The sequence below is a fragment of the Prionailurus viverrinus genome, chromosome B2 (genome assembly GCF_022837055.1).
Source record: "Prionailurus viverrinus isolate Anna chromosome B2, UM_Priviv_1.0, whole genome shotgun sequence".
NCBI classification, from domain to species: Eukaryota; Metazoa; Chordata; class Mammalia; order Carnivora; family Felidae; genus Prionailurus; species Prionailurus viverrinus.
In genome coordinates, this window is record NC_062565.1 from 104,850,073 (window position 1) to 104,877,207 (window position 27,135).

At 38.5% G+C, this 27,135-nt stretch overlaps 1 protein-coding gene across 1 annotated transcript in view; it reads right to left on the bottom strand.

Annotated features, from left to right (window-relative positions):
- Window positions 1-788: 788 nt before the first annotated feature.
- Window positions 789-27,135, bottom strand: part of FRK (fyn related Src family tyrosine kinase) — a 107,119-nt gene continuing 80,772 nt past the window's right edge. Inside the window, exons 3-8 of the mRNA XM_047857712.1 lie at window positions 19,515-19,678; window positions 17,663-17,831; window positions 12,965-13,123; window positions 3,294-3,475; window positions 2,020-2,185; window positions 789-1,631 (exon numbers count right to left, since the gene is read on the bottom strand). Coding sequence (XP_047713668.1) covers window positions 1,420-1,631; window positions 2,020-2,185; window positions 3,294-3,475; window positions 12,965-13,123; window positions 17,663-17,831; window positions 19,515-19,678 — 1,052 coding nt within the window. The 3' untranslated portion in view covers window positions 789-1,419. The remainder of the gene's footprint in view (window positions 1,632-2,019; window positions 2,186-3,293; window positions 3,476-12,964; window positions 13,124-17,662; window positions 17,832-19,514; window positions 19,679-27,135) is intronic.

Here is a 27,135-nt window from a genome sequence, read left to right on the forward strand (position 1 = left end):
CCCCAGCTGCTACCAAGCCATCTGTGACTATGAGAATGAGGACAACACTGGTGACACAGGAGAGGATGGGAATAACATGAGTCCTGTCAACATCGCTAAAGTGCTAGCGGTCAGGTACCTAGAGCCCTCTCTACCTCCAGCCTTCCAGTTGGAGCTCACACATAGTACTTCATCCACTTTGAATGTGGGTTTCTGTGATGGTTTAAATATGCTCCTCTTCTGCTTTAAAGATGAGAAAATATACTCAAAATCTTCTGTTTCCTCATGGCTTGTTTCATTCATATTACTTTATGGCAGAAGATCTTTGTATATCTCCTTGATTTTGAAACTACCTTTGAGAACCCTCCCTCATCATCTAATGAAGCACAAAATTTGATACACCCATTGCTTAAGAAGACAGTAACATTCTTACAAAGCTTAATGCCATTTAAGATGAGTAAAAATCCTTTTGTCTTACCAGACAAAAATACAGTTTCATAACCAAGGTCAGACATTATTTCTAGCCTCTAGATCTAAAACCAAGCTTGGCCTATATTGTAGTCAATTTAAAACTCCAGCCTATATGTCAAAGGCCCATTTTTAAAAAATTATTCAGAAACCCAAGCTATAGCAATCCTACTATTCTCTTCTCATTTTCCTAAACTATTTTATACTTATTTCTCGATTTTGCGGGCTATTAGATGTTTCTCACCTATTTCCAGAGATAATAACTCATCTGCCTTGCAATCTGATTCTTAACATTAGGAGATTAAAACTAACGTAGATGATTCTCAGATGACACATACTGATTTCCTTCTACAAAATGAGAGAAATTTTAATTCTTTTTCTCAACAGCTGCTTCATTATTTTATGCATAGGAAAAAAAAAATATGTGCAATTACTCCAAGTACAATCAAGTCATTTAACATGGCTTTACCATCATTGTAGTTACAGGATATTTTAAAAGAGAAAAAAAAATCTCAAAGCACAGGTCCTGCTGTGCAGCAAAGCAATCAGATTCCTTCATAATAACATTCTGATGGGATTCAGCAAACCGAGGAATAATGAATAACCACTTTAATCAGTAAACAGGAAAATGCTACAACAGTCACTGAGTAAAAATTGACTATCATCTGTTGATCCTCTTGATAGGTGATTCAAACAATAAATACAAATGTAAGTATTTTTAAAAAAGAAAAATAACTGGATTTAGTGTGCTTGATTTTGCCAGACAGTGATAAAATATCATCATAGACTATCCAGCAGTGTGGGCCAGTCGATAAAATGAACATATAATCTTTTTCATAATACATGGCCAAGTTGACCCTATCACTTGAATGTGTCAAGGTAAGCTCTTTTCACAGTTGATTAATAAGCTTTATTTCTGGACTGATTATTGAACTTTTTTGCTACTTCATTATTTAATGTTCCTTTCCATGTTCATCTGATGAAGTTATTTGCCTCTGAATATGAAAATTCTGTTTCATAATAGTCTTCAAGTTTCCAGTGCAGTGTCTCAAAGGTTGGCCGTTCCTTAGGCTCTCCATTCCAGCATTCCAACATGATGTTGTAGAATTCTTGTGGACAGTTAGGTGGTTGAGGGAGTCTGTAGTTTTGACCCAACAACTGGATTACCTGAGCACCTGTCATGCCTAAATAATACAGAATGGGACCAACAAAAAACAAGTTAAAGATCAGGGTCTTAAATTCATAGATAATTATACTCCAGATTACAAAGCAAACTGATTTCCTTGGTGAGACTATGAGGTCTACCATCCCCTTCCCAGACTGCAGAGATTAAACTAAATCTTGCAGCAAATAATGTCTATAAGACTGCAATTTAACAGCAAAGGATACAGAGGCAATAAACCACCTCATTAATGCAAATCATCGTCATCAAATTTTATCTATTATGCTCCCACAGGCACATGGTGTGGTCAGCCTCATAACTCTGCCCTCTAAGCCTGGGCAAAGCAGTTAAAGTCACACCTAAGTAAGTGACCTGCAGCAGAAAGGCCCATTTCAGGATTAATTACTCACCACTATAAGGTATTTTGCCATAAGTAATGATTTCATAAAGAAGGATTCCAAATGACCACACATCAGACTTAATGCTGAATTTATTAGCACGAATGGCTTCAGGTGCAGTCCACTTCACTGGCAGCTTTACTTCGTGTTTGGATTCATAGATGTCTTCATTATCTACCTGTTAATGCATTAAGGAATCAAGCCACGTTCCAGTGATATATATATATATATTTTTTTTTTTTCTACCCTCATTCATCTGTAACCTGCTTCACATTAAAATTTAGAGGGAAAAGATTCAAAATGAGCTTAGGTCAATTGATGATTACAGTAGCAAATTCCAAATCTGGCTTATAAGACTGAGGAATCTATAAGAAGTCATTAATGCAATGTCATATAAGGGCCTACTATGTGCTAAAAACAGCATTGGCAGGAGCACTCTACTACATATGAGAGAATTCATGTGCGATGGTATTTAGCAACTGGTCTTTAGCAAATAAAAAAGAACAACAAAAAAATAATGAAAGCAAAGCTTGTCTGTTTTCAAACTTACTGCGGGTATTGAAGAGCCACCGAGTTTAATAATTACCACATTACCACTTTTTAATACTGAAAAGTAGGATCCAAATGATTTAAATTAACATATCAACTCACTGGGGTTCTAATTAATTTATCAAGAAAAGAGATGATGAATTCATGGAGATCAAAAAAGAATCACTTATATGTTGTGTTTCATGTTCCACATCCATATTTTTAGGGCACAATGTAGAAATTGAAAATGAGGAGAAAAACACCTAATACTATACCTCTTATATAAGTTTCTTTTGGCCTGATGTCATGAAATGAGGGGAGGGGCGGAATTAAAAAGCCAATGATTACTGAAGAATTCTGGCAGCATGAAATTTTAGTTGGCATAAAGTAAGCAAAGGGGGATGGGGTAACTATAGAAAGTGTGATGCCTTTTGTAAGGAAAACAGAGACAGACAACCAGAGGCTTCCTGGTACTGAAAAATGGATCATTAATTCAACCACAAACTTAATCACATACTTTCCCATCTGGGTGGGCATCATTTTCCCTGTTTTTTTTTTTTTTCTCCTTGGTGAAGAAATAGAAACAGGAGGTAGTTTATCTGTAATGCTTTAGGCTACCACACAACTGTGGACAAAGATTGTGGACCACACAACTTGGACAAAGATTATTTTGAAGAATAACAGCAAATCTATTAGACTACTAGTATGTTAATCTTTTAACCCATGACAAAACCTAAATAGAACAAAACAAAATTCACCTTAAAAACCCTTGCAAGTCCAAAATCTGCAACTTTGTAGATATTATGTTCACCAACAAGGACATTTCTGGCAGCCAGATCTCTATGGATGTAGTTCTGAGACTCCAAATAAGCCATTCCAGAGGCAACCTGTGCTGCCATGTCTACCTGCTGGGTCAGGTGGATTTTTGTTCCAGCATCATCTGAGCAATGAGAGAAAGTCAAAGGTTTACTTTGGAGAACATTTGAATTATTAAAGTGAATTCTGAGAATTACGATGAATGAGCTACTAGTGGGCTTAAGTGCCATAGCACCGATCTGTTGAGCAAGAAACATAATACAAACTATTCATTTCCTGTTAAGGGAAACAATTTTCAGAGTCCAAACACATTCCAAGGCTGTGGCCCTTCCTCCCCTAAAGGAACATTACACTGAGAAAGAAACAGCAGTATCACATGATTCAAACACAGCTATAAATACCTGAAAGAGTCCAGGTATTGTCATTTTCCGTAGCACGCACCACTGACTCATCTCTTCATGGAAATTATTTACTTGGTTGCCTCTAGATTTCTTTCAAACATTGCACAGTTTGTTTTAGTCCTTGACGCTATAAAATAATACTAATTTGCATGGCTGAGCCAATGAAAATTTCTCATTCTTCCATCATATTGTTCTTAGAAATTAGTTCAGTAACAAAAATGAAGACTCTATCAGTAGTTATAAAATGTGTGTGTTACATTTGTACTTCATTAAGCTTGATGCACTTTTTTCATTTCCCTTTTTAAGCCTGTTAATCCTAGAGATGGTTTGCTCATCTCTCCAGGCATGGACATGCCTTTGGTAGACACAGTTTCTCCCACTACTCATAATCAGAAAATTATGCAGGAGAGTCAGTTTGGCCATTAGTAGAGAGGTTAGTTTTACTATGTGGGGACTTTGTGCAATGCAGTCAGCCATCCTGGATACTGTTTAGCTGCTATACTGGTTAGTGGATGTCTTCAGATTTCTGGAGAATTAAAAGGTCTCATATAAATCCAAACTATCATCATCCCTGACCGAATAAGCCAAATATTACCAAAAGTGTGTTGGATTCATGGTCAAGAGTCTTAGGCACAACTTCTGACTTGAGAGACAACTATAGCTCAGGTGTTGGAAAACTGGCTTGAAGTTAGAGTACCAGAATCTGGATCAGGGCTTTCACAGGCTCACATTTCTTCCTAACCTTAGGCAAGCCGCTTAACACTCCCGTGCCTCAGTGTTTCCATCTATATTGTGGTAATTGTAATTACCTTATGGTATTGGTTGTTAAAATGAGTTAATACATGTAAGGCACTTAAAGCAGAGCCTGGCACCTAGAAAGAACCAGGTAAACCCTACCTGTTTTTATTCTCATTGCTGCTGCCTAAATGGAATTAAACAGTTTAAGCTTTGTCATGGTAGAGATACATACACATTACTCAAACAGAAATGTCTAAATGAAGACATGCACAAGGGTCTGGAGCTCAGGAGAGAGCACACAGCTAAAGATGTCAACTTAACAATCACAGTTGATGAGTAGGAGTTAAACATTAAAAGTGGGCGAGACTGCTGGGAAGTGACAGAATCATGAGAAACATCAACATTTAGGGTGGGCAGAGGAAGATAAATCTGCACGAAAACTGAGAGGAATCAGTTAAAAGAATGAAAGAAGAACCAGAAGAGAACACCCTAACAGTCAAAGGTTTTGAGAAGGTCACCACCATTGCCAAATTCCACAAGTAAGTCCAGCAAGGTAAGAACTGAATGCCTTAGTGGCACGATGAACAACTTCACTGGAGATGGGGGACAAGGGGTTGAGGGCAGAACAGAAGCTGAGGACATGGAGACAGCAGGAGGAGATGTCAATTTCCAAACCCTAGTCAAGAAAGGAAGACAACAAAAGAGTTGGCAGTTGGCAGAGGAAAGTGTGAACCATGGGAAAGTGATTATCAAGAAATTCATGACTGTGAGGGGCTGTCAATGATATGGGACTTAGGGAGTTTCTGGTGTGCTAGCCATGTTCTCACTCTTGATTTATGCAGTGGCTATACCATTATTTACTTGCTCACTCTTAAGTAATGATAAATTATGTTCTATGATGTGTGCTCTTTCTATAATGTATGCTATCTTTTCAATAAAAAATTAAATAAACAGAGTTGAGGAGATTTTTTTTTAACGGTGAAGACCTAAGCACAGTGTGTGTATGCGTATGTGTCGGTAAATACATATTTATTTTTTAATGCAAGCAGCATATTTATTTATTTATTTATTTTTATTTTATTTTATTTTTTAGAGAGAGAGAGAGAGCGCACATGCAAATGAGAGAGAGGGGCAGAGGAAGACAGAGAGAGAATCTTAAGCAGGCTCCACACTCAGCATGGAGCCCAACGTGAGGCTCAATTCCACAACCATGAGATCACGACCTGGGCTGAAATCAAGAGTCAGATGCTTAAATAAATGAGTCACCCAGACACCCCTGCAAGCAGTATATTTAAATAGGATATGCAGTGAAACTAACTTCTCACTGATCCATTTGTCCTCTTCTTCCTGGGCAAACACAGAGGACTATATTCCCCATCTTCCCTAGCAGTTAAATTGGATCATGCCACTAGTTCCGTGCACTGCAATGCGTGCAAGAGAGGATGTCCGTCACTTACAGACCTAATCCTTAAAATCTCCCGCAGTTTTGTAGCTAGAAGAAATAAATTTTGGAATGGCAGAGCCACACGATGAAGGAGTCTAAATCCCTACATCACCATCTAAGGAGTGCCACTCAGAAGAGCAGTGTGATGCATATCAAAAATGCATATTTTTACAGCAATGTGCAGAATGAACCTGGACCACTTTTTACACCGCACACAAAAATAAACTCAAAATGGATGAAAGACCTAACCATAAGACAGGAATCCATCAAAATCCTAGAGGAGGCGGGCACCTGGGTGGCTCCATCAGTTTAGTGTCCGGCTTTAGTTCAGGTCATGATCTCATGGTTCATGGGTTCAAGCCCTGCGTCAGGTTCTGTGCTGACAGCTCAGAGCCTGGAGCCTGCTTCAGATTCTGTGTCTCCCTCTCTCTCTGTCCCTCCCCCCATGTATGCTCTGTCACTTTCTGTCTCTCTCAAAAAAAGAAAAAAAAATTTTATTTTTTAAATCCTAGAGGACAAAACAGGCAACAACCTCCTTGATCTCGGCCACAGCAACTTCTTACTTGACGCGTCTCCAGAGGCAAGGGAAACAAAAAAATGAACTATTGGGACCTCATCAAGATAAAAAAATTCTACACAGCAAAGGAAACAATCAGCAAAACTAAAAGGCAACCAACGGAATGGGAGAAGATATTTGCAAATGACATATCAGATTAAGGGCTAGTATCCGAAATCTATAAAGAACTTACCAAGCTCAACACCCAAAAAACAAATAGTGCAGTGTAAAAATGGACAAAAGAGATGAATAGACACTTTTCCAAAGAAGACATTCAGATGGCCAACTGACATATGAAAAAATGCTCAACATCACTCATCATCAGGGAAATACAAATCTAAACCACAATGAGATACCACCTCACACCTGTCAGGATGGCTAAAATTAACAACTCAAGAAACAACAGATGCTGGTGAGGATGCAGAGAAAGAGGAACCCTTTGCACTGCTGGTGAGAATGTAAACTGGTGCAGCCACTCTGGAAAACAGTATGGACGTTCCTCAAAAAATTAAAAATAGAACTACCCTATGACCCAGCAATTGCACTACTAGGCATTTATCCAAGGGATACAGGTGTGCTGTTTCGAAGGGACACATGCACCCCCATGTGTATAGCAGCACTATCAACAATAGCTAAATTACAGGGAGAGCCCAAATGTCCATTGACTGATGAATGGATAAAGAAGATGTGGCATATATATATATATATATATATATATACACACACACACACAATGAAATATTAGTTGGTGATCAAAAAGAATGAAATCTTGCCATTTGCAATGACATGGATGGAACTAGAGGGTATTATGCTAAGCAAGTCAGAGAAAGACAAATATAGGATTTCACTCATGTGGAATTTAAGAAACAAAACAGATGAACACAGGGGAAGGGAAGCAAAAACAAGATACAAACAGAGAGGGAGACAAACCATAAGAGAACAAACAGGGTTGCTGGCGGGGTGTTGGGTAGGGGGATGGGCTAAATGGGTAATGGGCATTAAAGAGGCCACTTGTTGATATGAACGCTGGGTGTTATATGTAAATGATGCATCCCTGAATTCTATTCCTGAAACCATTATTATACTATATGTTTACCAACTTGGATTTAAATTTTTTTAAATGCATATCTTTGTCACATCACTAAATTTTTTGAATTGTATGTTATAGCCGCTAACATTGATTCTTCAGTGTAAAATGAGATGTAAGCAAAACGACAAAACATAACTTAGTGTGCAGCATAATGCCAAAGCATTGCTGCCATGACAGTCAAAATAGCTATGCCTTTTGATATCAAATTAACTCGATACGAAAAGAAATGTGAAAAAGCCAAGATAAACTGGTGACTAGTCCTAGGCCAAGCGGTAGACAGTTTCTAAAATGGCCCCTAATATTCTCTGCCTCCTGGTATTTGGGCTTCTGTGACATTCCCTTCCGTTTAATGTGGTCTGGACTACTGACTCACTTTTAACAAATAAAATATGACCAAAATGATGGGGTATCGCTTCCAAGATAAGTTATAAAAGACTATGGCTTCATCTTGCAAGAACTCTCCTCTCTCTTGCTCTCTCACTTGCTCAGTCTGATGAAGCCAACTGTCATGGCGAAAGTTGCCCTATGGAGAGGTCCATGCACCAAGGAACATAGGGCAGCTTCCTGCCAACAACCAGCAAGGAACTGACTTCCTCAATCCAACAGCCCTGGAGAAGCCAACTCCTGCCAACAATCACCTGAGTGAGCTTGGAAATAGATCAACTTCCCCTAGAGCCTTCAGATAACTGAAGCACCTGCCAAGACCTTGACTGCAGCCTTGTGAGAAACCCTGAGGTAGAAGACCCAGCTCAGCTGCACCTGGATTCCTGACCACAGAAAATGTAAGATAATAAATGCTTGCTGACTTAAGCCACTAAGTTTTGGGTATTTTTTGTGCACGATAGATAACGAATGCAGGTTCATGTTAAGAAAATAATGTCAGTGCTATGCACACGGTTAAAAGCATGGACTACGGAGCCAGATTTCCTGGGTTTGAATTCTGGTTCAACTACCGTGGATAAGTTATAAACTTGTCCATCCTTCAGTTTCTTCCACTATCAAATAGAAATGATAATAATAATAATACTCATTTCATCAGGTCGTTAGAGGAAAGAACTAAGTTAATATTTGTACAACATTTACAAAAATGCCTGACATATAGTGAGTACTATACAGTGTGGTTTTTTTTAGAAAAATAAATTGTAAATATATGCACCTCTCCTACCACTATCTCATTTGGTTTTTTAGTACATCACCTCATTTTATTCTCACAGCTACATGAAGTAAGTGTTATTACTATTTGCCCCCTTTCATAGGTGTTTCTGCTACTTAGAAGAACAGGTAATAAGTTGTAGAGTGGCGATTCAAGTTCAGGCATGTTTGAGGTTGAAATCTCATGCTCTTAAAAACTATTCTATACTCCTCTCTAAAACCTACGTTACACATGATTCCTGAGGACCTGAATGTTGGGGCTACAGTTGTAGCCAGCTGAAGGGTATCTTAGTAAAAACGCTCCTGTCTACCTCAGTCCACTTTAGTGAATGGTCCATGAGAATGATGAACAACATGCTGGAGCTTGATTTACTTTAAACAGTATGTATATATGCAAAAAAAAATGCATATATTTATTCTCTTTAAATTTCAGCAGGAAATACTGGACATCAATTACCCTCAATGCTAAAGTCTTTTGGTAAGCCTCTTCTATTTTGGAGAAATTTATTACAAAAAAAATATTCAGCCAAGCTTAGGGTCTACAAAGGTGGTTCCATAGAAAACTATGTATGTCATTTCAACTATCAAATTCAACATCTAATTCTATTACAGTGGATATAAAGTTTTCACTGACCGGCACAATAGTGAAGGACATCGAGTACTAACATATTTTCTACCCTGAAAGAGTAGAATGGCCTAGGAACTGCCCAGGGGAACCTCAGAACACACTTCTAATGCAACAGTCAGTTGTCAAAACTGATATAAAGGTTCACAATTCTGTGACAATTTACATCCGCAACAAGAAAATATTTTCAACTATGTTCCATCACTTGAGTCTTTCAGCTTATAATATGTATCATGATGGGCTGTTTAAACGTGGCAGATTCATTTTAAGATCACTTTGTTGAATTTAAGCCCTCTTGATTGGGAAGGGATTGTCTGTAATGAGCATCTCTTCATTATTTCTCATGGCTACTAAGTATCTTAGCAAATGAAGGCCTTGGTAAACTTGACCCTGATAGCCCAATCCACAATATGACAGGGTTTGTGCTCACCCCTGAGTAAAACACATTAACAAACCACAAAAATTCTCAGTGCCAGAGGAGTTCGTAATTAATAAGTGGATCTTGTCAAGCTGACACCAAGAGTCTCAAGACAAGCTCAACCCCAAGTCCTGATCATATTAGGTTTAGAATAGCCCCAGTTAATCTATCCATTAATTTTTTTTCATTTATTCATTCAACACATAATTAGAGCACACTTTCTATGTGCCTGACACTCTTCTATCATTAAAATAAAGAACAATCTCTGTCCTCAGGGAGTTGTATTTGAGAAGATGCTAACAATAAGCCATATTAAAAGTCATGCATTGGGATGCCTGGGTGACTCAGTTCAGCATCTGGCTCTTTTTTTTTTTTAAGTTTATTTATTTTGAGAGAGAGGAGGAGAAAGAAAATCCCAAGCACACTCTGCAGTGCAGAGCCCGATGTGAGGCTCAAACCCATGAATTGTGAGATCATGACCTGAGCTGAAGTTGGATGCTTAATCAACTGAGCCACCCAGGTGCCCCAATCATCTGGCTCTTGACTTCGGCTTAGGTCATGATCTCACAGTTTGTGAGTTCAAACCCCACATTATGCTCTACGCTACAGTGAAGAGCCTACTTGGGATTCTCTTTCTCTCCCTCTCTCTCTCTCTGCCCCTCCCCAACTCGTGCACTGTTTCTCTCTCTAAATAAATAAATAAATAAACATCTTTAAAAGAGTAATGCACTATATGATGATTAACAGCTAAGAAAAAGGAAAACAAAAAAGCAGAAAAGAGGAATACAAAGAGACAGGAGAGGGAGATTAAATTTTAGAATTCAGAGGTTGACCATTGAAAGACTCACTGTAATGGGAATGTCTGAGGAAAGACTTTTCAGAAGTGAGGAAACATGGGTAAGTAATGGGAGGGGGGTGGAATTCAGATAGAGGATGAAAAAGCACAAAGGGCCTGAAGCAAAGCGCACCTGGAAGATATGAAGAGCAGCAAAGGACAGTGCAGCTGACACAGACTGAACAAGGGAGACACTGGGAGAGATGTGGTCAGTGAGGTAATGGAAAGCTGGGCCATGTAGGACCTTATGGGTTATATAGAGAAAACCAGTGAGTCACAGAAGGCTTTGAGCTGAGGGGGGAACACAATCTGATTTACCTTTTAACAGGCTCTCTCCACCTCCTGTGTTGAGTGGAGACTGAAGGGAGCAAGAACTAAACAAGAGAGACCATTTAAGAGACTGTTGCCTAATCCAGGAAGGAGATGATGTCAGCTTAGACCAGGGTAGGAGTGCTGAGAGGTAACAAAATCCAGGATATATTTGGAAAGAAGCCAATGGGGTTTTCAGATTAGTTAGATAGAAACTGTGAGAAGTAGAGATGATCAAGAGATTAGGCCTGAGTGTTGACATTGTCAAAGACGGGAAGACCACAAGAGTAGCAGATTACTGGGGATACATAAGATCAGTTTTGGACATGGCTGTTTTGAGACTTTTTAATAGACACCTGGAGTAGAAAATTCCAGCTGTTCACAAACATTTTTTTTCCTCCTTGCAACCACTTTAAAGAATTATACTTCCCTATTCCTTTTGTCTTGATTTGACCAAATGAAAAAGGGCACAGAAGTTATCTCTGCATCTCCTGGTTGGAACTCGAAGAGCCAGAATGAGATTAGTCCCATCCCTTTCCCTGCCAAGGTGATCAAAACACCTGAGCGACCAACCAATCTATTTTGCACACATAGCACGAGCAAGAAATAAGTGCCTCTGGGATTTGGGAGAGGGGAGTGTTGCTGCATCATACCTATGTTATCCAGAGAATGGTTCAAGTAGAGTAGTCAAGAAAGCAGTTGGAGATTTATGATTCTGAAGTAATGGAGGGATGTAGTTTCAGGAGTCTTTGATACATACATATTATTTAACATTGAAACTGACTGTGCTTAGCAAGTAACTGGTGATGTTACAAAATTCCAAGAGGTCTGAGAGATAAGAGAAATCACACAGATGGGAGAAGAACCAACAAAAAAGATAGGAGGAAAAGCCATTGAGTGAAGTGTCCTGGAGGCCAAATGAAGAGGTATTTCCAAAGGGAAAGAGTGTCCATTGAAATAAATGCTAACAGGTCTGAAGACTGAGAATTGAGTATTAGACTTGAAACTGTGCCCTTGACAAATCATTTTTGTTAAAGATGGACCCAAGATAATGACGGTACTTTTGTCCCAGGGAATAAGGCAAAGGGGGCAATGGCTGAAGTTAGTTTTTCCATGGTGGCTAACATATTCTGATACTGTTAAATTTGAAATCCTCATGCAAAGGAGCTAGGCATAATTTTTAACAGCATTTAACAGGCCCAGGTCCTTTGTTCTTCCCCAGTTTTGCAATTTAATACCGCCAGCTTCACAAGTCACCCTGAAATCAGAGAATACTCTTATCTTTCTAATATCTTTGTTCCATTATTCTCACCTCCCTTTACCTCTGCACGTTCTATCAATCCCACTCTGACATTTCAGGAAAGCAATAGAAAAAGTCTCTTTTTTAAGCATGAATTATTCTCTCAGTACTTGATCTCCACTACTTTGAACATCTCATTTTAATACTCATTATATTGTTGCTTATTAAATTATTCATTTGCAATAAACATCAAAATTTCACAATGCCCTTAAGTCTTCTCTGACTACAGGAAGCAGATGTAGAAATAAAGCAATTGTATATTTCTGCTTTTTAGTCTGAAAATTCTAATGCTGCCCAGCAGTGGAAGTATATTAAACACCAACAAGTATGATGTTCACACTGGCAAAGGAAAAAGAATGAGGGTACCTCTCCCTCTCTTTCCCCCAAAGTATCCCATGTTCCCTAATTCTGAGCCATAGAACAAATTGGCCCGTGACTGATAATGTTCCATTAGTTACTGCAGGAAACAAAGCATCACGCAAAACACCTATTCTTCAATTTTCTACATTACATTTACGTACTCTGATATGTCTGTTGCGAACAATTTGTTCTTCACTACATAAATATTTTCCCTCCCTTTGAGCACACGGTATATATCCTATTAAAAACTAGTTGAGCCATTCATTCTCACAGATATACACATAGTAAATATCCTTTGGGTTATAGAAGGCTTGCTAAATTGACATTTATAGGACTAGTTAAACTAAATCCCTCCTTTCTTCCTTTTATTAAGTCTTTAGCTTACTTTGGAGATATTCTTGCAGACTTCCATGTCTCATCAACTCTGTAATAATATAAATTGGATCTTCTAAAGTGCAAACAGCATAAAGCTGGATAAGCTTTGGATGTCTTAGGTTCTTCATTATCTGTGCCTCCCTCAGGAAGTCATTTGGATCCATTGAACCTGAAACAAGAAGAGGAGGAAATCACTTTCTGTTATTGAGGCATTCCTATCCTCACAGCAGTCTGGTGGGAATCACCAAGATTGCTTCCTGCTTCTCAGTAAAATAAGAGCATTGGTGTCACAAATCTTCAGATTTATCAAAGAAGAGAATCAGTCCACCCAGGGCAACCTAATAACTGATGTGTTGGTGCATCAAGGGTGTGTAATTTATGTGTTATGACCTGTAGGTGAGGAGAGGTTGATTCAGGTCCATATGAGAAATGAAGGAAAAAGGAGAGACTGGCAGTCTAACTGATAAAACAAGGCAAGCAAATTAAGAGCACGAAAAGAAGGCATTCTATTAACATGAATGCTGGAGGACACTGAATGTTTAATTACTGCAGCCAGAGCTTTTTGGTCCAGGATCCAGGGAAGACTGAGAGCTGCCCTGTCCTTGGTACCCACTGTGGGAACAGCTAGAGAACAATCCTGAAGCCATGACATTCTGCCATATTTATATCCTTAATTCTGTAGGGACATATGGTATAGGCCAAACAGAAAATATTCAAGGGCTACACCCAAAACTGAGTGTCTTTTTGCACTAGTCTTTTATGTCTAACTTGAAATTGATCTTCAACATTTTCTCCTATGTTAATACTTCCATAAGTCAGACTCTTAACAGATTAACCAAATGATAAGGGAGAAGTATTGGGACCTATTTTGAAGACTCACCTACAATTAAATTGTATTTTAATGGTTCAACTCTTACCTTGCAAAGTGCCACGTAGTTAATAACAAAATCTAAGAAGAGGAAGGATACCTGGAGTTTACACTTTACCGGTAATTTTCAAAAATCTTTCATTATTTTTAAAGATATGATGTATCAGAGGCATTGCTGTAATTGAAGGAATACTGTCATTTCATATCTCAGTATTCACTATGGATAGTGCAAATATCATTTCCACTGATGCTCAAAGAGACTGTCCCATTCATCAGTATCTCATGATGAAGACTTCACAACTGATATTTGAACCCAGGCATGGATAAGCTTTGACATTCTAAAATAGCAGTCTGACTTATTTATTAATATGAAGTCAAGACGAGTTCCATGTGACTTGCAGATCATTTCACATAAACCATTTAGGCAGTCTAGCCTTTGGTATTCCCTTGAGAGTCTAGAAGTTCAGAACACAGGCTTGATTAAACTCCAGATTCTGGTCAAATCCTAGCTCACTGGGTAATCTTCAGCGAGTTACCAAACATCTCCAAACTTCACTTCTTCATCTGTATAACATGGCTAATAACCCTACTGATACCATAATATCATTATCAGGAAATTGCAATAACAGGAACATATATGTTCAATGACCATAGGCCATTATTTGTATTATTATTAATAAGCATATTCTAGGAAAAACCAAACAGATCAACTGTATTTTTTTCACAGACTGAGGAGAGGAAGGGGCAAGGACTTACTGAGGAAAAATAGAGAAAAATGACCTATTCTCATTTCCATCATGATCTTCTGTACTTCCTCAATTCCATCCCTATCATTGGAATTGGAATTATCTACCTAATCAAAGAGGATTAAAATTTCGAGTCATAGTGGCAAAATGGAGCTGAGAATAAAAGAGGCACCCAAACCATAATGAAGGACTTTCTTCTTGTTAAATTTAGTTTGGCCTATGGTCAAATATGGATATAGTGGGATTCTTCCCACCACACCCTCAACATAATCTGATTCATTAAGTTTCCAGTGATAATAGTCACCATTCAGGCAATGTATATACACAATATGTTTCTACTCTAATGCTTTGGTAGCCATCAGATTTGTGAAATGCAGGACACTCGAATCATTGCCAAATCAGACTACCCACAAGACCTGAAAAACCACGGTACATCAGGAGCCTCTGCAGGTGAAGGCTGCTTAGAGCACTCCATGGCTACACTGGTTGCAGCTGACCAGCTACACAGCAGAGACCCAATTTCAAGTCAGCTAGTAACGCAGCATTAAATATTAATTTTTGCCTGTCAAAGCTACTATGGGAGTTGATTTCAGGCTCGTCTTTATTGCGTGGTAGTCTGCTAAGCAATAAATAGCTGCTAAGATTGATTAATGGCCCCAGTGAAGTGAAGACATTTAACCAATCACCAAAGCTGTTTGCTGCTATTACACTGTAAATCAATAATAATTATTCCTGTTGGAGAGAAAACTATCGTGGCGCTTTTTTTTAATATAAGAAAAGTGATTTTTTTTTTGTTCTTTTTTGACCTCCAGAAGGCCTTCCTTGGAGAGCAGTGTTAGGATGAATAGCTAGCCACTTCGTTTTGAGAAAAGAATGATTAGATTGAACAATAAAGTTTAGGCTCAAGTGTCAACGAGATTACGATTCAAAATAATATATATGCAGTGATTGTGAAAATCTCGGGTGCTGGAATAGATCATTCTCACCTGGAGTGCTCACACGGCATCAGCCACTTAAAAGTGCTTCTCCATCACTTCATGAGGCAGGTGTAAATGCCTGACAGACGTCCTGCACTAGCGAATCTGCACTTCCGTGGACATCTGTCAGCATCCCCATTGAAGCTAACATTTATTAAGAACTCACTGCATATATTTTATGTACGTTGACTCAATTTGTCCTCATAAAACTCTATGAAGTAGGAACTATTATAATCCCCACTTCCAGATGAGGAGATTCAAAAGATTAATACATTGTCCAGTGTCCCAGAGGGCAGAGGCAAGGTTGAACTCAGTTCTATTTTATACTAAACTTTATGCTCTTACTATAACACCAGAGGGGCCCAGACTTTCTTGGTTCATGGCATCCTCATTGTCTCAGTAACACTTTTCATGATATGCCCTTAAGCCAAAATGAATACCTAAGAGTTCTATTGATTATTTGGTTAAATCAAAGCAACTTTAAAAGTATTTGTGTTCTAACAACCTAATACCCATTTAAAAAGGTAATACAGAGAAATTTTTGTGTGGCTCTTGAATGTGATCCCAGTCACCAACAAAAACCCAGTTTCACAAAGATATGATGTCACCAAAGGAATGGTGCTATCCAGCAGCACCCAGGTGCTCAAGTTCTGCCATCAGGAGGCTTTCAAAACCCTTAATAATTCTGGTTAAGTAAAGAATGAAGGTCCCCTAGAGAACTAATTTCTAGCCTCTAGTTATTATTCTTACCTATGTTATTAGATGTAGATATGAGGTGACTACAGTAACACTGTACTTTCATAGACTGTCTCCCCTGGGGTGTGATGCAATAGTGATAGATGTGAGTTCAAATCCTAGCTCTTCCATTTACTGACCTTATAATAATAATAATAATAACAGTAATAATAATAATTAAAATAAAAAGTTTTTCTTGGTCACTTACTATGAACCAGACATTATTCAAAGCATTTCCACTAATGACCCAGTTTAATCTTCATAATAATCCTGCTGGGTTGGCCTTATTAGTATCTCTTTTTTGCAAATGATAGAACTGAGGCACAGAGTAGTTTAAAATTTACTCAAGATCATATGACTAGTACATTTCAGGAAAGTTACTTAATCTTTTTAAATTTTCTTATCTCACTTTTAAAATGGAAGAGATAATGTCTGCCTGAATAAATATTATTTTAGTACACTCACTTTTAATTTCCATGATAGGAAAAAGGAAGATGGAAGAAAAAATAGTTCCTACATTTCCAAATATGAGGTCTTTTAGATGGACCATTTTACCTTTTAACCATAAACAATTAGTATTTAATAAAATTGTTTCCCCCTGAAGGTCTCCAAGGTTCTATTGATTTAAGTATTGTTTTAAGTACTTCCAGTAAAGTCACCTTTTTAAGAGTTTATTTTATTTATTTTAAGAGAGAGAGAGAAACACGTGTATGCGTAGGGGAGGGGCAGAGAGAGAGGGAGAGAGAATTTTAAGCAGGTTCTGCACTGTCAGCATGAAGCCCGATGCGGGGCTCGAGAACCGTGAGATCATGACCTGAGCTAAAATCAAGAGTTGGACACTTAAGCGACTGAGGCACTCAGGCACCCCTAAAGTTAGCATTTTTAACGAAGGCTAGGAAAAAATGTGGAGAGGGACATTCCTAACTCCAGAGAAGAGATGCCTGGTTGAAATCTTGCATTGGGGATATTTTAAGACTTAGCTGATTCCAGGCACATGCTCTTGCCTTTAGAATCTGAAGCATGTTATGCTTTATGGTCACCTGGGCCAGAAAACATGATTACAGTACTTGCTTGGTGCCTGCATTGGCTGTCCTGTGACCTTGCAGACATTTACAGTGGCAAGTTGAGCTTATAAAACTTAACAAATGCTGGGGCATCTGGGTAGCTTAGTCGGTTAAGCATCTGACTCTTGGTTTCAGCTCAGGTCATGATCTCACAGTTTGTGAGTTCGAACCTCACATCTGTGCTAACAGCACAGAGCCTGCTTGGGATTCTCTCTCCCCCACTCACACTGTCTCTGTCTCTCTCAAAATGAATAAACTTCAAAATAATTTTTTTAATTAACATATGCCATTTAACCTTTGACATTCTCATTCTCATACCTGGTTTTAATGTTTTTACTGCTACTGGAGTGGTGTTGTTCCATAGGCCTTCCCATACTTCACCAAACTGACCAGATCCTAATCGCTTCAGAAGCTGTATGGAGTTGCGGTCTATCTCCCACTGGTCCACGGTTTTGTAAGACAAATCAAAAGGCGCTGGTACTTGTACCTGTTTCACAGAATAATTAGAAAAACTATACGAAAAAGATTTAACAATTTTTTGGTTGAAAATAATAGCCTAGGCACTTTTAAAAAGAGAAACCATTTTTAAAACCAAAATATTGTAAATTTTATTCTAATTACTTTAAAATGGAAAGCAATTATGGCAGAATCTGTATCATTACCTCTTTGAGCTGATCTCCTCCCTAAATCTTGCTACATGAGGCACCTTGCTGTCCATCTGCCCCACCCCACACCCAATGCCATCCCTGCCTGGGTCTGGCATGGTCTTCCTCTGCCTCTTTGCCTTCCTCTGCCAAGCTAAATCCTCCCAATGTTAAGACCCATTTGAAGTTCCACCTCATCCACAATTACTTCCCAAATTCTTTGGCCTATAGCGTTTACTATATGTATCATATACTTTTGCATAATTAAATTTTTCATCTTATTTTGAATTCATTTATTTATTTGTTCGTTCATTCATGTACTTGTTCATTTAATAAATAATAATTTTTCAAGCACCATCAAAGTGCCATTCTGTAAACAAAGTAGGCAAGACCCCTGCCCTCCGAGAGTTCATAATCTACTTTACTATCTACCAGAGGAAATTCTTAGCCCCTCCGCCAAGTAATTAGCATTTTGAGTACACAGAAGGTCATTTATGCTTCCTTGTGAACACTTTTCAACAATATTGGTTAAACAGAGTATTTTCTAAGCCATACTTTTGTATCAGGTAAGCTATTCTTAGCATGAGTTTAACCATTCTTGTGGGGTCATTCATACCTATTCCATCCAACATGCAATACTTACACGAAAGTTGCATATTCACTGGGCAGGATTTAAGTCAATGAATTCCCTACATACTGGACAAAAGTCTTCAACTTCTAATTGTCCCTAATATTTTGGTCAGGCATCACCAGGAAGCTTTCAGTGGTCATCCAGGCATAAACCATAGGGCTGGCTGTCCCATGGACAGTACATGAGACCTGAACTCAGACGAGGAGCTGAGGTTTTGCCCCACTACCATGTAAGTCCACTACATAACTTTAAATCAACCTAGGTAAAACATGCAATAATTGAATACTGATAGATTTAATAAACTCTATAAATGTTGTTTGGCCTGGCCAAACTATTATAACAGTTACTTAAATGATATTTCTATATAGGTATTTCAGCCAGATAATGAGCCTAGCAATTTCATATTGATATCCTTGAATACAGAGCTAAATAAGAATTATATTCCAGCACTTTTTTTTTTCCCTCCAGCCATATGAGTAAGTGCTCCAGTGTCAAGATACCAGATTAATTTCTTGGAGCAAAGGATGAATATTTTCTGGCTTCAATGAGTGCCTAAGGTCAGGAGTTGGCAAACTTTTTCTGAAAAGAATGAGATAGTAAATATTTAGGTCTTTGTGGGCCATAAGGTTTCTGTTGCAACTATTAAATGCTGTTCATACAGAGAAAAATCAAAGGCAATTTTTAAATAAATAAGCATGCTTATGTCCCAATAAAACTTAATATTTAAAATGTAAGTGTGGGACAGTATTGGCTCATAGGCCATGGTTTCTCTATCCATGCCGTAGGTAATCAAATGACTTTTTTTTTCCTGAACGGACATATCACATGACTAATACTCCAGTATCTGAAGGGAAAGAGTTAACCTCAAAATCAACACAGCTTGAAAGCATTTTACCTTTAAGCATGGTTTTCCCAGCTGGACACACAGGCCATCCCTTGTCTTGGTGTAATGGCTCACAAATTCATTCAGTGTTGAAAAGATTCTTCTCTGGGTAAGGAAAAACCCCCCTTCATCCAGTCTTCTGATCCTGTAGTGTTTCACAATCCCTTCATCTAAAACTGGAACCCAAAATAAGTCCTATTAACATACTTCTTGCCAAAACCAAGCAAATCTACTTATTTTGTGGTGATAGTTTCAATGCATGGAATAAAATTTTCATAAATTCTGTTCATTTCTCAACTTTGTTTCAGAAAAGACTTCAGAAAGTTTATAAAGGATATAGAGCAAAATAAAAAGGGAAAAGAAATGGGAAACCACATTAAAGGAAATAGAAGATAAAAATAATGGAGTAAGGTCACCACTAAAAATCTAGGCTTTGAGGCTTATTGAACTTGATTAAAACAAGCCATAAAATTGACTCTATCATTCTAAGGGTTCCTGCCTGACTCGGTCAGTAGAGCATGTGTTTCCTGATCTTGGGGTCGTGAGTTCAAGTCCCACTTATAAAAAAAATTTTGACTCTATCATTCTGGCAATGCAAAGAGGGAAATATTATCAGTTTCAGAAATCACAGAGTTCATAAGATAAAATCACAAAAGTTGTTTAAAAATAGTTCAACTCTTCCTGGCACAGAGACCAGGGAGAATTTTCTCCCATGAGATCCTATGAAGGGGACACTGAAATAGAACAAAACGGTGTCCTCAGGACTATCCGAAAATAACATCAGGAATTCTGCAGGGCCGCTTATTATTCTGTCTCTTAATGCAGGGTGATAACAGAATGTCCAAGCACAGTTCAATAAAAGCTATTCTACAGGGCCCAAAATAATGCAATCCATGTATCCAACATCCCAGCACTATTGCTTGATCGAAGGGCAAGTCTCGTAACAGCCAGTGGAATGAACGGATTGCATACCCTTTTTCAAATCATCTGACTATAGCAGATTTCTTGCTTTTGCCTGCCACCAACAATTCTCCCTTCTTCTTGTAATAGCACCCCAATTTTTTTCAGAGAATCGTTGCTCCTCTGAGAGCATGTGGTCCAGAGATTATCATTGCCAACCTTGAGCCAAGGAATGTACAATCAGAGCCAAGAAGACTCAATTCCAGGACTTGTGCTACAGAGCCGCAGGAAAACAGGAAGCAGTTGTTATGATTGTTGTTTTGGTTTTGTTTCTGTTTAACTGCTAGGAGATTGGACCTACAGGCAAAATCTTGCCCCAGGCAGGGAGAAAGCTTTGCCTGGGAAGTTCTTTCCTTGATTTGGAAAGTGAAGCTTAGACCCTGGAGCCAATCACACTGGCTTTTCAGCTTGAAGAATCAGTCACCTTTTTTACATAAACTAGTAACTTTTTTACTTAAACTTTACTTAAAACTTTTTTACTTAAACTAGTTTTTGCACTTGCATTCAAAAATATTGACTAATACATTTCATAAGCTATTCTTTCACTTAGCCAAGTTATTGGTAAGTATTGAGCAGCATTTACCAGGATACAGATATTCTTAATTCCTTGCTAAATATAAAAATTATACTTTAATAATGGGTCATGCTAGAGCAATGCTCTCTTGAAAGAAAAGAAGACTAAGAAAACAGCTCAATCCTAGTTTGGAAGTTTACTGAGGGCATGCCAATGACTAGGGCAAAGTTTTCCTCACAAGAGAATTGGCGCACATCACAATAGCTCAAATAAAAAACAGACAATATCACACGTTGCCAAGGAAGTAGAGTAAATGGAACTCTCACACACAGATGATAGAAGTGTAATTTTTACAATCACTTTAGAAAACCGTCATGCTCTACTAAAACTGAACACAGTCATACCTATAGTTTAGTAATTCCACTCCAACATATAACCAACAAAATGTACAATATATACACCAAAACACATGTATAAGAATGCTTTTAGCAGTATTATTTGTAAGAGTCTAAACCTGGAAACAATCCAAATGTCCATCAACCATAGAATAGACTAATAAATTATTTTATGTTTGTCTAGGGAATCCTATGCAGATTTGTAAATAAACAAACCATAAATACACGCATCTACATGAATGAATCTCACAAACACAAAAATATAGTTCCCTTATTTAAAAACTAGCAAAACTACTGATATTAGGAGTCAGACTGGAATGTTGGTAAGATTCTCTTTCTTGACTGGATGCTGGTTTACATGCATGTGTTCACCTCATAAATGCTCATCAAACCAAACTTTTGTAAATTGTGTATTTTTATTACACATGTCATACATCAATTTAAAAGAATTTTTTAGGGGCACCTGGGTGGCTCAGTCGGTTAAGTGTCTGACCTCGGCTCAGGTCATGATCTCACAGTTCGTGAGTTCAAGCCCCACATCGGGCTCTGTGCCGACAGCCCAGAGCCTGGAGCTTGCTTCAGATTGTCTCCCTCTCTTTCTGCTCCTCCCCCACTCATGCTCTCTCTTGCTCTCTCTCTCTCTCTCTCTCTCTCTCTCTCTCAAAAATGAATAAACACAAAAAAAAATTTTTAAAGAATTTTTTAATGGTTATTTGCTCTAGTTCATGGACAAATAGAACATCAAGCCCCCAAAGTGCTACATCATGGCACATGCTGAATTATTTCAGTCTAGAAAGTTTTTAAGGTAAATGCTACCTAATTCTCATTTTGGATATCAAATTTTCTCAGTAAAGTATTCAAAGAACACTAATTTTAAGCAAAATAACTTTCTGATAAGCATTGTGAAAAACCTGGTTACAAAATGTCCTCCTAAATAACTGAGTTAATTTTTGATATAAGAATATAGGTTATAAGCCAGAAAAATACAGAGGAATATCAAACATAAATGAAAATTTTTTTGAGTGCGTGATGCTGAATTTGAAGGTAGCCTTTCTATTACATCAACAATACTAATAATGTAACCAACACACCACACAAGCACAACTAATAATGTAATAACATCTTTTGTTCAATGCTTTTTGAATAATATTGAATAAGAAAGACAGTTCCCTGCACCTAGATGAAAGCTCCAACAGAGCTTTTCTGATCACACTTAATTATAGGTTCAGCTTTCACTTAGAATCACAAATGCAGTCTCAACTCAAGCTTAGGTTGCCCAGTCCAAGATATTAATCAAAACACTCTGCTATTCAGTTTAATAGCTAATCTGTCTGTTCAGGTGTACATCAGGCTGAAAGGCAGCAGTGGGAAAGGTAGGTGTGGGTGGCTGTCTTTCTTTCTCTGCCTAGAGGTGTTCTTTCCTCATGGCCTTGCCAGCCAGGATTTGAGTATCTAGGGTAAGAGCATAGAGAGGAGGAGATAAAGAATGAGGAAGTTCTTATTGGACTGGCAGAGTCTAAATCAGCTTCAACTCTCAGCCTGGCAGACGTTCAAGCTGATTTTTCTGTCAAGAACACTTATGTAGCCCCCTCCTTCCTAAGATGCAGGTGTCTGCTAAGCCACCTCTGCCCTAATTGCTTTTCAGCTTCTGTTTCTTTAGCAGTTTACCCTCCACTCCAACGCTTACAGGTCCCCCCTCATTTTCTGGCAGAAGTCCTCTTGAGCAGAACCCAAAACTCCTCCAGACCATTTATCTACATCTCCCTGGCACTTTTGCTCATGTACAAGGTCCACTTATGGTCTAAGATAACACTCACACATCCTTTACCCCGACAGTTGCTGGGGACTGACTGATGCCATGTGGCCTCCAACCTACTGCTACAGGCTGCTTTAGCCTACTCAGCCATTGGAGTCAGGCTCGAGTGTTGTATCTGACCAACTGGAGAGAGCAGAGAATAAACTCTCACAGTGGACTTCTCACTAGGTTTGGGGTTCCACTCATCTCCCTGGGAAGATCAGAGGGACTCATAGCTTTTTCCAAAAGCAAAATGCCTTGATCAAAGCATTCCTCCCTCTTACTATTAGCACCCTTTTAAGATCACTAACAAGCTGAAGGATCCAAGAACTGCAATACCTGTCTTTGACCAATTTCTTGGTAAACTCTGCGTACGGTGATTTGGCATTGGATTTTACTTCCCTTGTATCTTCACAGCTATAGTCAAAAATTCCATCTAACATTCTGTAATACTCACATTCATTGAACCAAATGCTATGCTAAGCACTATAGTACATTATCTCTTTTTATCCTCATAATAGCCATACAAGGTAGACATTAATAGGCCTGTTTTGTAACTCGTAAAAGCAAGTAGTGATATTGCCAGGATTCAAACATGGGGACTTGTGATTCTAAGATTCCTTATAACTGGAGAGTTTCAGATAGTAGATCTAGTTGTCAAATAAGACACATCCAGTTCATGACCGTAAAATCATGTCATCTGTTACGTTAGTATTACGTATAACAAATCTAAAGACTCCACCAAAAAATTGTTAGAACTAATGAACAACTATAGTACAGTTGCAAGATACAAGTCAATATATAAAAAAAAAACATGTTGTTTTTCTATACACTGATAATAAACTATCAAAAAGAGAAATTAAAATAAAAATCCCCTGGGGCACCTCGGTAGTTCACTTGGTTAAGTGTCCAACTTCAGCTCAGGTCCATGATCTCACAGTTCATGGGTTCGAGCCCCGCTTCAGACTCTGTGCTGACAGCTCAGAGCCTGGAGCCTACTTTGGATTCTGTGTCCCTCTCTCTCTGACCCTTCCCCGCTTGCACTCTGTCTCTCTCTGTCTCTCAACAATAAATAAATGTTAATAAATAAATAAATAAATAACATAAAATAAAAATCCCACTTACAATGGCATCAGCAAGAATAAACTACTTAGAAATAAATTTAACCAAGAAGGTGAAAGATCTGTACTCCAAAAACTATAAAATATTGATGATGAAATGTGAACATACACATAAGTGGAAGGATATTCCATGCTCATGGATTGGAAGAATTAATACTATTAAAATGTCCATACCACCCAAAGTCTTCCACAGATTCAATGCAATCTCTATCAAAATTCCAGCTGCATTTTTCAGAAATAGAACACACAATCCTAAAATTTGTAGGGAACCATAAAAGACCCTGAATAGCCGAAGCAATTGAGAAAGAACAAAGCTGGACTCATCACACTTCCTGATTTCTTTTTTTTTTAATATAACATTCTTTTTTATTTTATTTTTTATTTTTTAAAATTTACATCCAAGTTAGTTAGCATATAGTGCAACAATGATTTCAGGAGTAGATTCCTTAGTGCCCCTTACACATTTAGCCCATTTAGCCCTCCCACAACCCCTCCAGTAAACCTCAGTTTGTTCTCCCTATTTATGAGTCTCTTCAGTTTTGTTCCCCTCCCTGTTTTTATATTATTTTTATTTCCCTTCCCTTATGTTAATCTGTTTTGTCTCTTAAATTCCTCATATGAGTGAAGTCAAATGATTTTTGTCTTTCTCTGACTGACTAATTTCACTTAGCATAATACCCTCCAGTTCCATCCACATAGTTGCAAATGGCAAGATTTCATTCTTTTTGATTGCCGACTAATACTCCATTGTATATATACACCACTTCTTCTTTTTTTTTTTTTAACGTTTATTTATTTTTGGGACAGAGGGAGACAGAGCATGAACGGGGGAGGGGCAGAGAGAGGGGGAGACAAAGAATTGGAAGCAGGTTCCAGGCTCTGAGCCATCAGCCCCAGAGCCTGACACGGGGCTCGAACTCACGGAACGTGAGATCGTGACCTGAGCTGAAGTCGGAGGCTTAACCGACTGAGCCACCCAGGTGCCCCACACCACTTCTTCTTTATCCATTCATCTATCAATGGACATTTGGGCTCTTTGCATACTTTGGCTTTTGTTGACAGTGCTGCTATAAACATGGGGGTGCATGTGTCCCTTCGAAACAGCACACCTGTATTCTTTGGATAAATGCCTAGTAGTACAATTGCTGGGCTGTAGGGTAGCTCTATTTCTAATTTTTTGAAGAACCTCCATACTGTTTTCCAGAGTGGCTGCACCAGTTTGCATTCCCACCAACAATGCAAAAGAGATCCTCTTTAATCCACATCCTCGCCAACATCTGTTGTTGCCTGAGTTGTTAATGTTAGCCATTCTGACAGGTGTAAGGTGGTATCTCATTATGGTTTTTTCAACATTTATTTATTTTTGGGACAGAGAGAGACAGAGCATGAACGGGGGAGGGGCAGAGAGAGAGGGAGACACAGAATCGGAAACAGGCTCCAGGCTCTGAGCCATCAGCCCAGAGCCTGATGCGGGGCTCGAACTCACGGACCGCGAGATCGTGACCTGGCTGAAGTCGGACGCTTAACCGACTGCGCCACCCAGGCGCCCCTCTCATTATGGTTTTGATTTGTATTTCCCTGATGATGAGTGAAGTTAAGCATTTTTTCATGTGTCAGTTGGCCACCTGGATGTCTTTTTTTGGAGAAGTGTCTATTCGTGTCTTTTGCCCATTTCTTCACTGGATTATTTGTTTTTTGGGTGTTGAGTTTGATAAATTCTTTATGGATTTTGAATACTAACCCTTAATCTGATATGTCATTTGCATATCTTCTCCCATTCTGTCAGTCGCCTTTTAGTTTTGCTGATTGTTTCCCTAGCTGTGCAAAAGCTTTTTATTTTGATGAGTAAAATAGTAGTTCATTTTTGCTTTTGTTTCCCTTGCCTTTGGAGACGTGTTGAGTAAGAACTTGCTGTGGCCAAGATCAAAGAGGTTTTTGCCTGCTTTCTCCTCAAGGATTTCGATGGCTTCTTTCATCCATTTTGAGTTTATTTTTGTGTCTGGTGTAAGAAAGTGGCCCAGGTTCATTCTTCTGCATGTCACTGTCCAGTTTTGCCAGCACCACTTGCTGAAGAGACTGTCTTTATTCGATTGGATATTCTTTCCTGCTTTGTCAAAGATTACTTGGCCATATGTTTGTGGGTCCACTTCTGGGTTCTCTATTCTGTTCCATTGATCTGAGTGTCTGTTCTTGTGCCAGCACCATACTGTCCTAATGATTACAGCTTTGTAGTATAGCTTGAAGTCTGGGATTATGATGCCTCCTGCTTTGGTTTTCTTTTTCAAGATTGCTTTGGCTTTTCGGGGTCTTTTCTGTTTCCATACAACTTTTAGGATTATTTGTTCTAGCTCTGTGAAGAATGCTGGTGTTATTTTGATAGGGATTGCATTGAATACATATAGATTGCTTTGGGTAGTATCGACGTTTTTTAAAAAATCTTTTATTTATTTTTGAGACAGAGAGAAACAGAGCATGAGCAGGGGAGGGACAGAGAGAGAGGGAGACACAGAATCTGAAGCAGGCTCCAGGCTCTGAGCTGCCAGCACTGAGCACTATATGGGTCTGGAACCCACGAACCATGAGATCATGACCTGAGCCAAAGCTGGACACCCAACCAACTGAGTGAGCCACCCAGGCGCCCTGGGTAGTATCGACATTTTAACAATATTTGTTCTTCCTATCCAGGAGCATGGAACCTTTTTCCATTTTTTTGTGTGTCTTCTTCAATTTCTTTCATAAGCTTTCTATAGTTTTCAGCATATAGATTTTTCACCTCTTTGGTTAGATTTATTCCTAGGTATTTGATGGTTTTTGGTGCAACTGTAAATGGGATCGATTCCTTGATTTC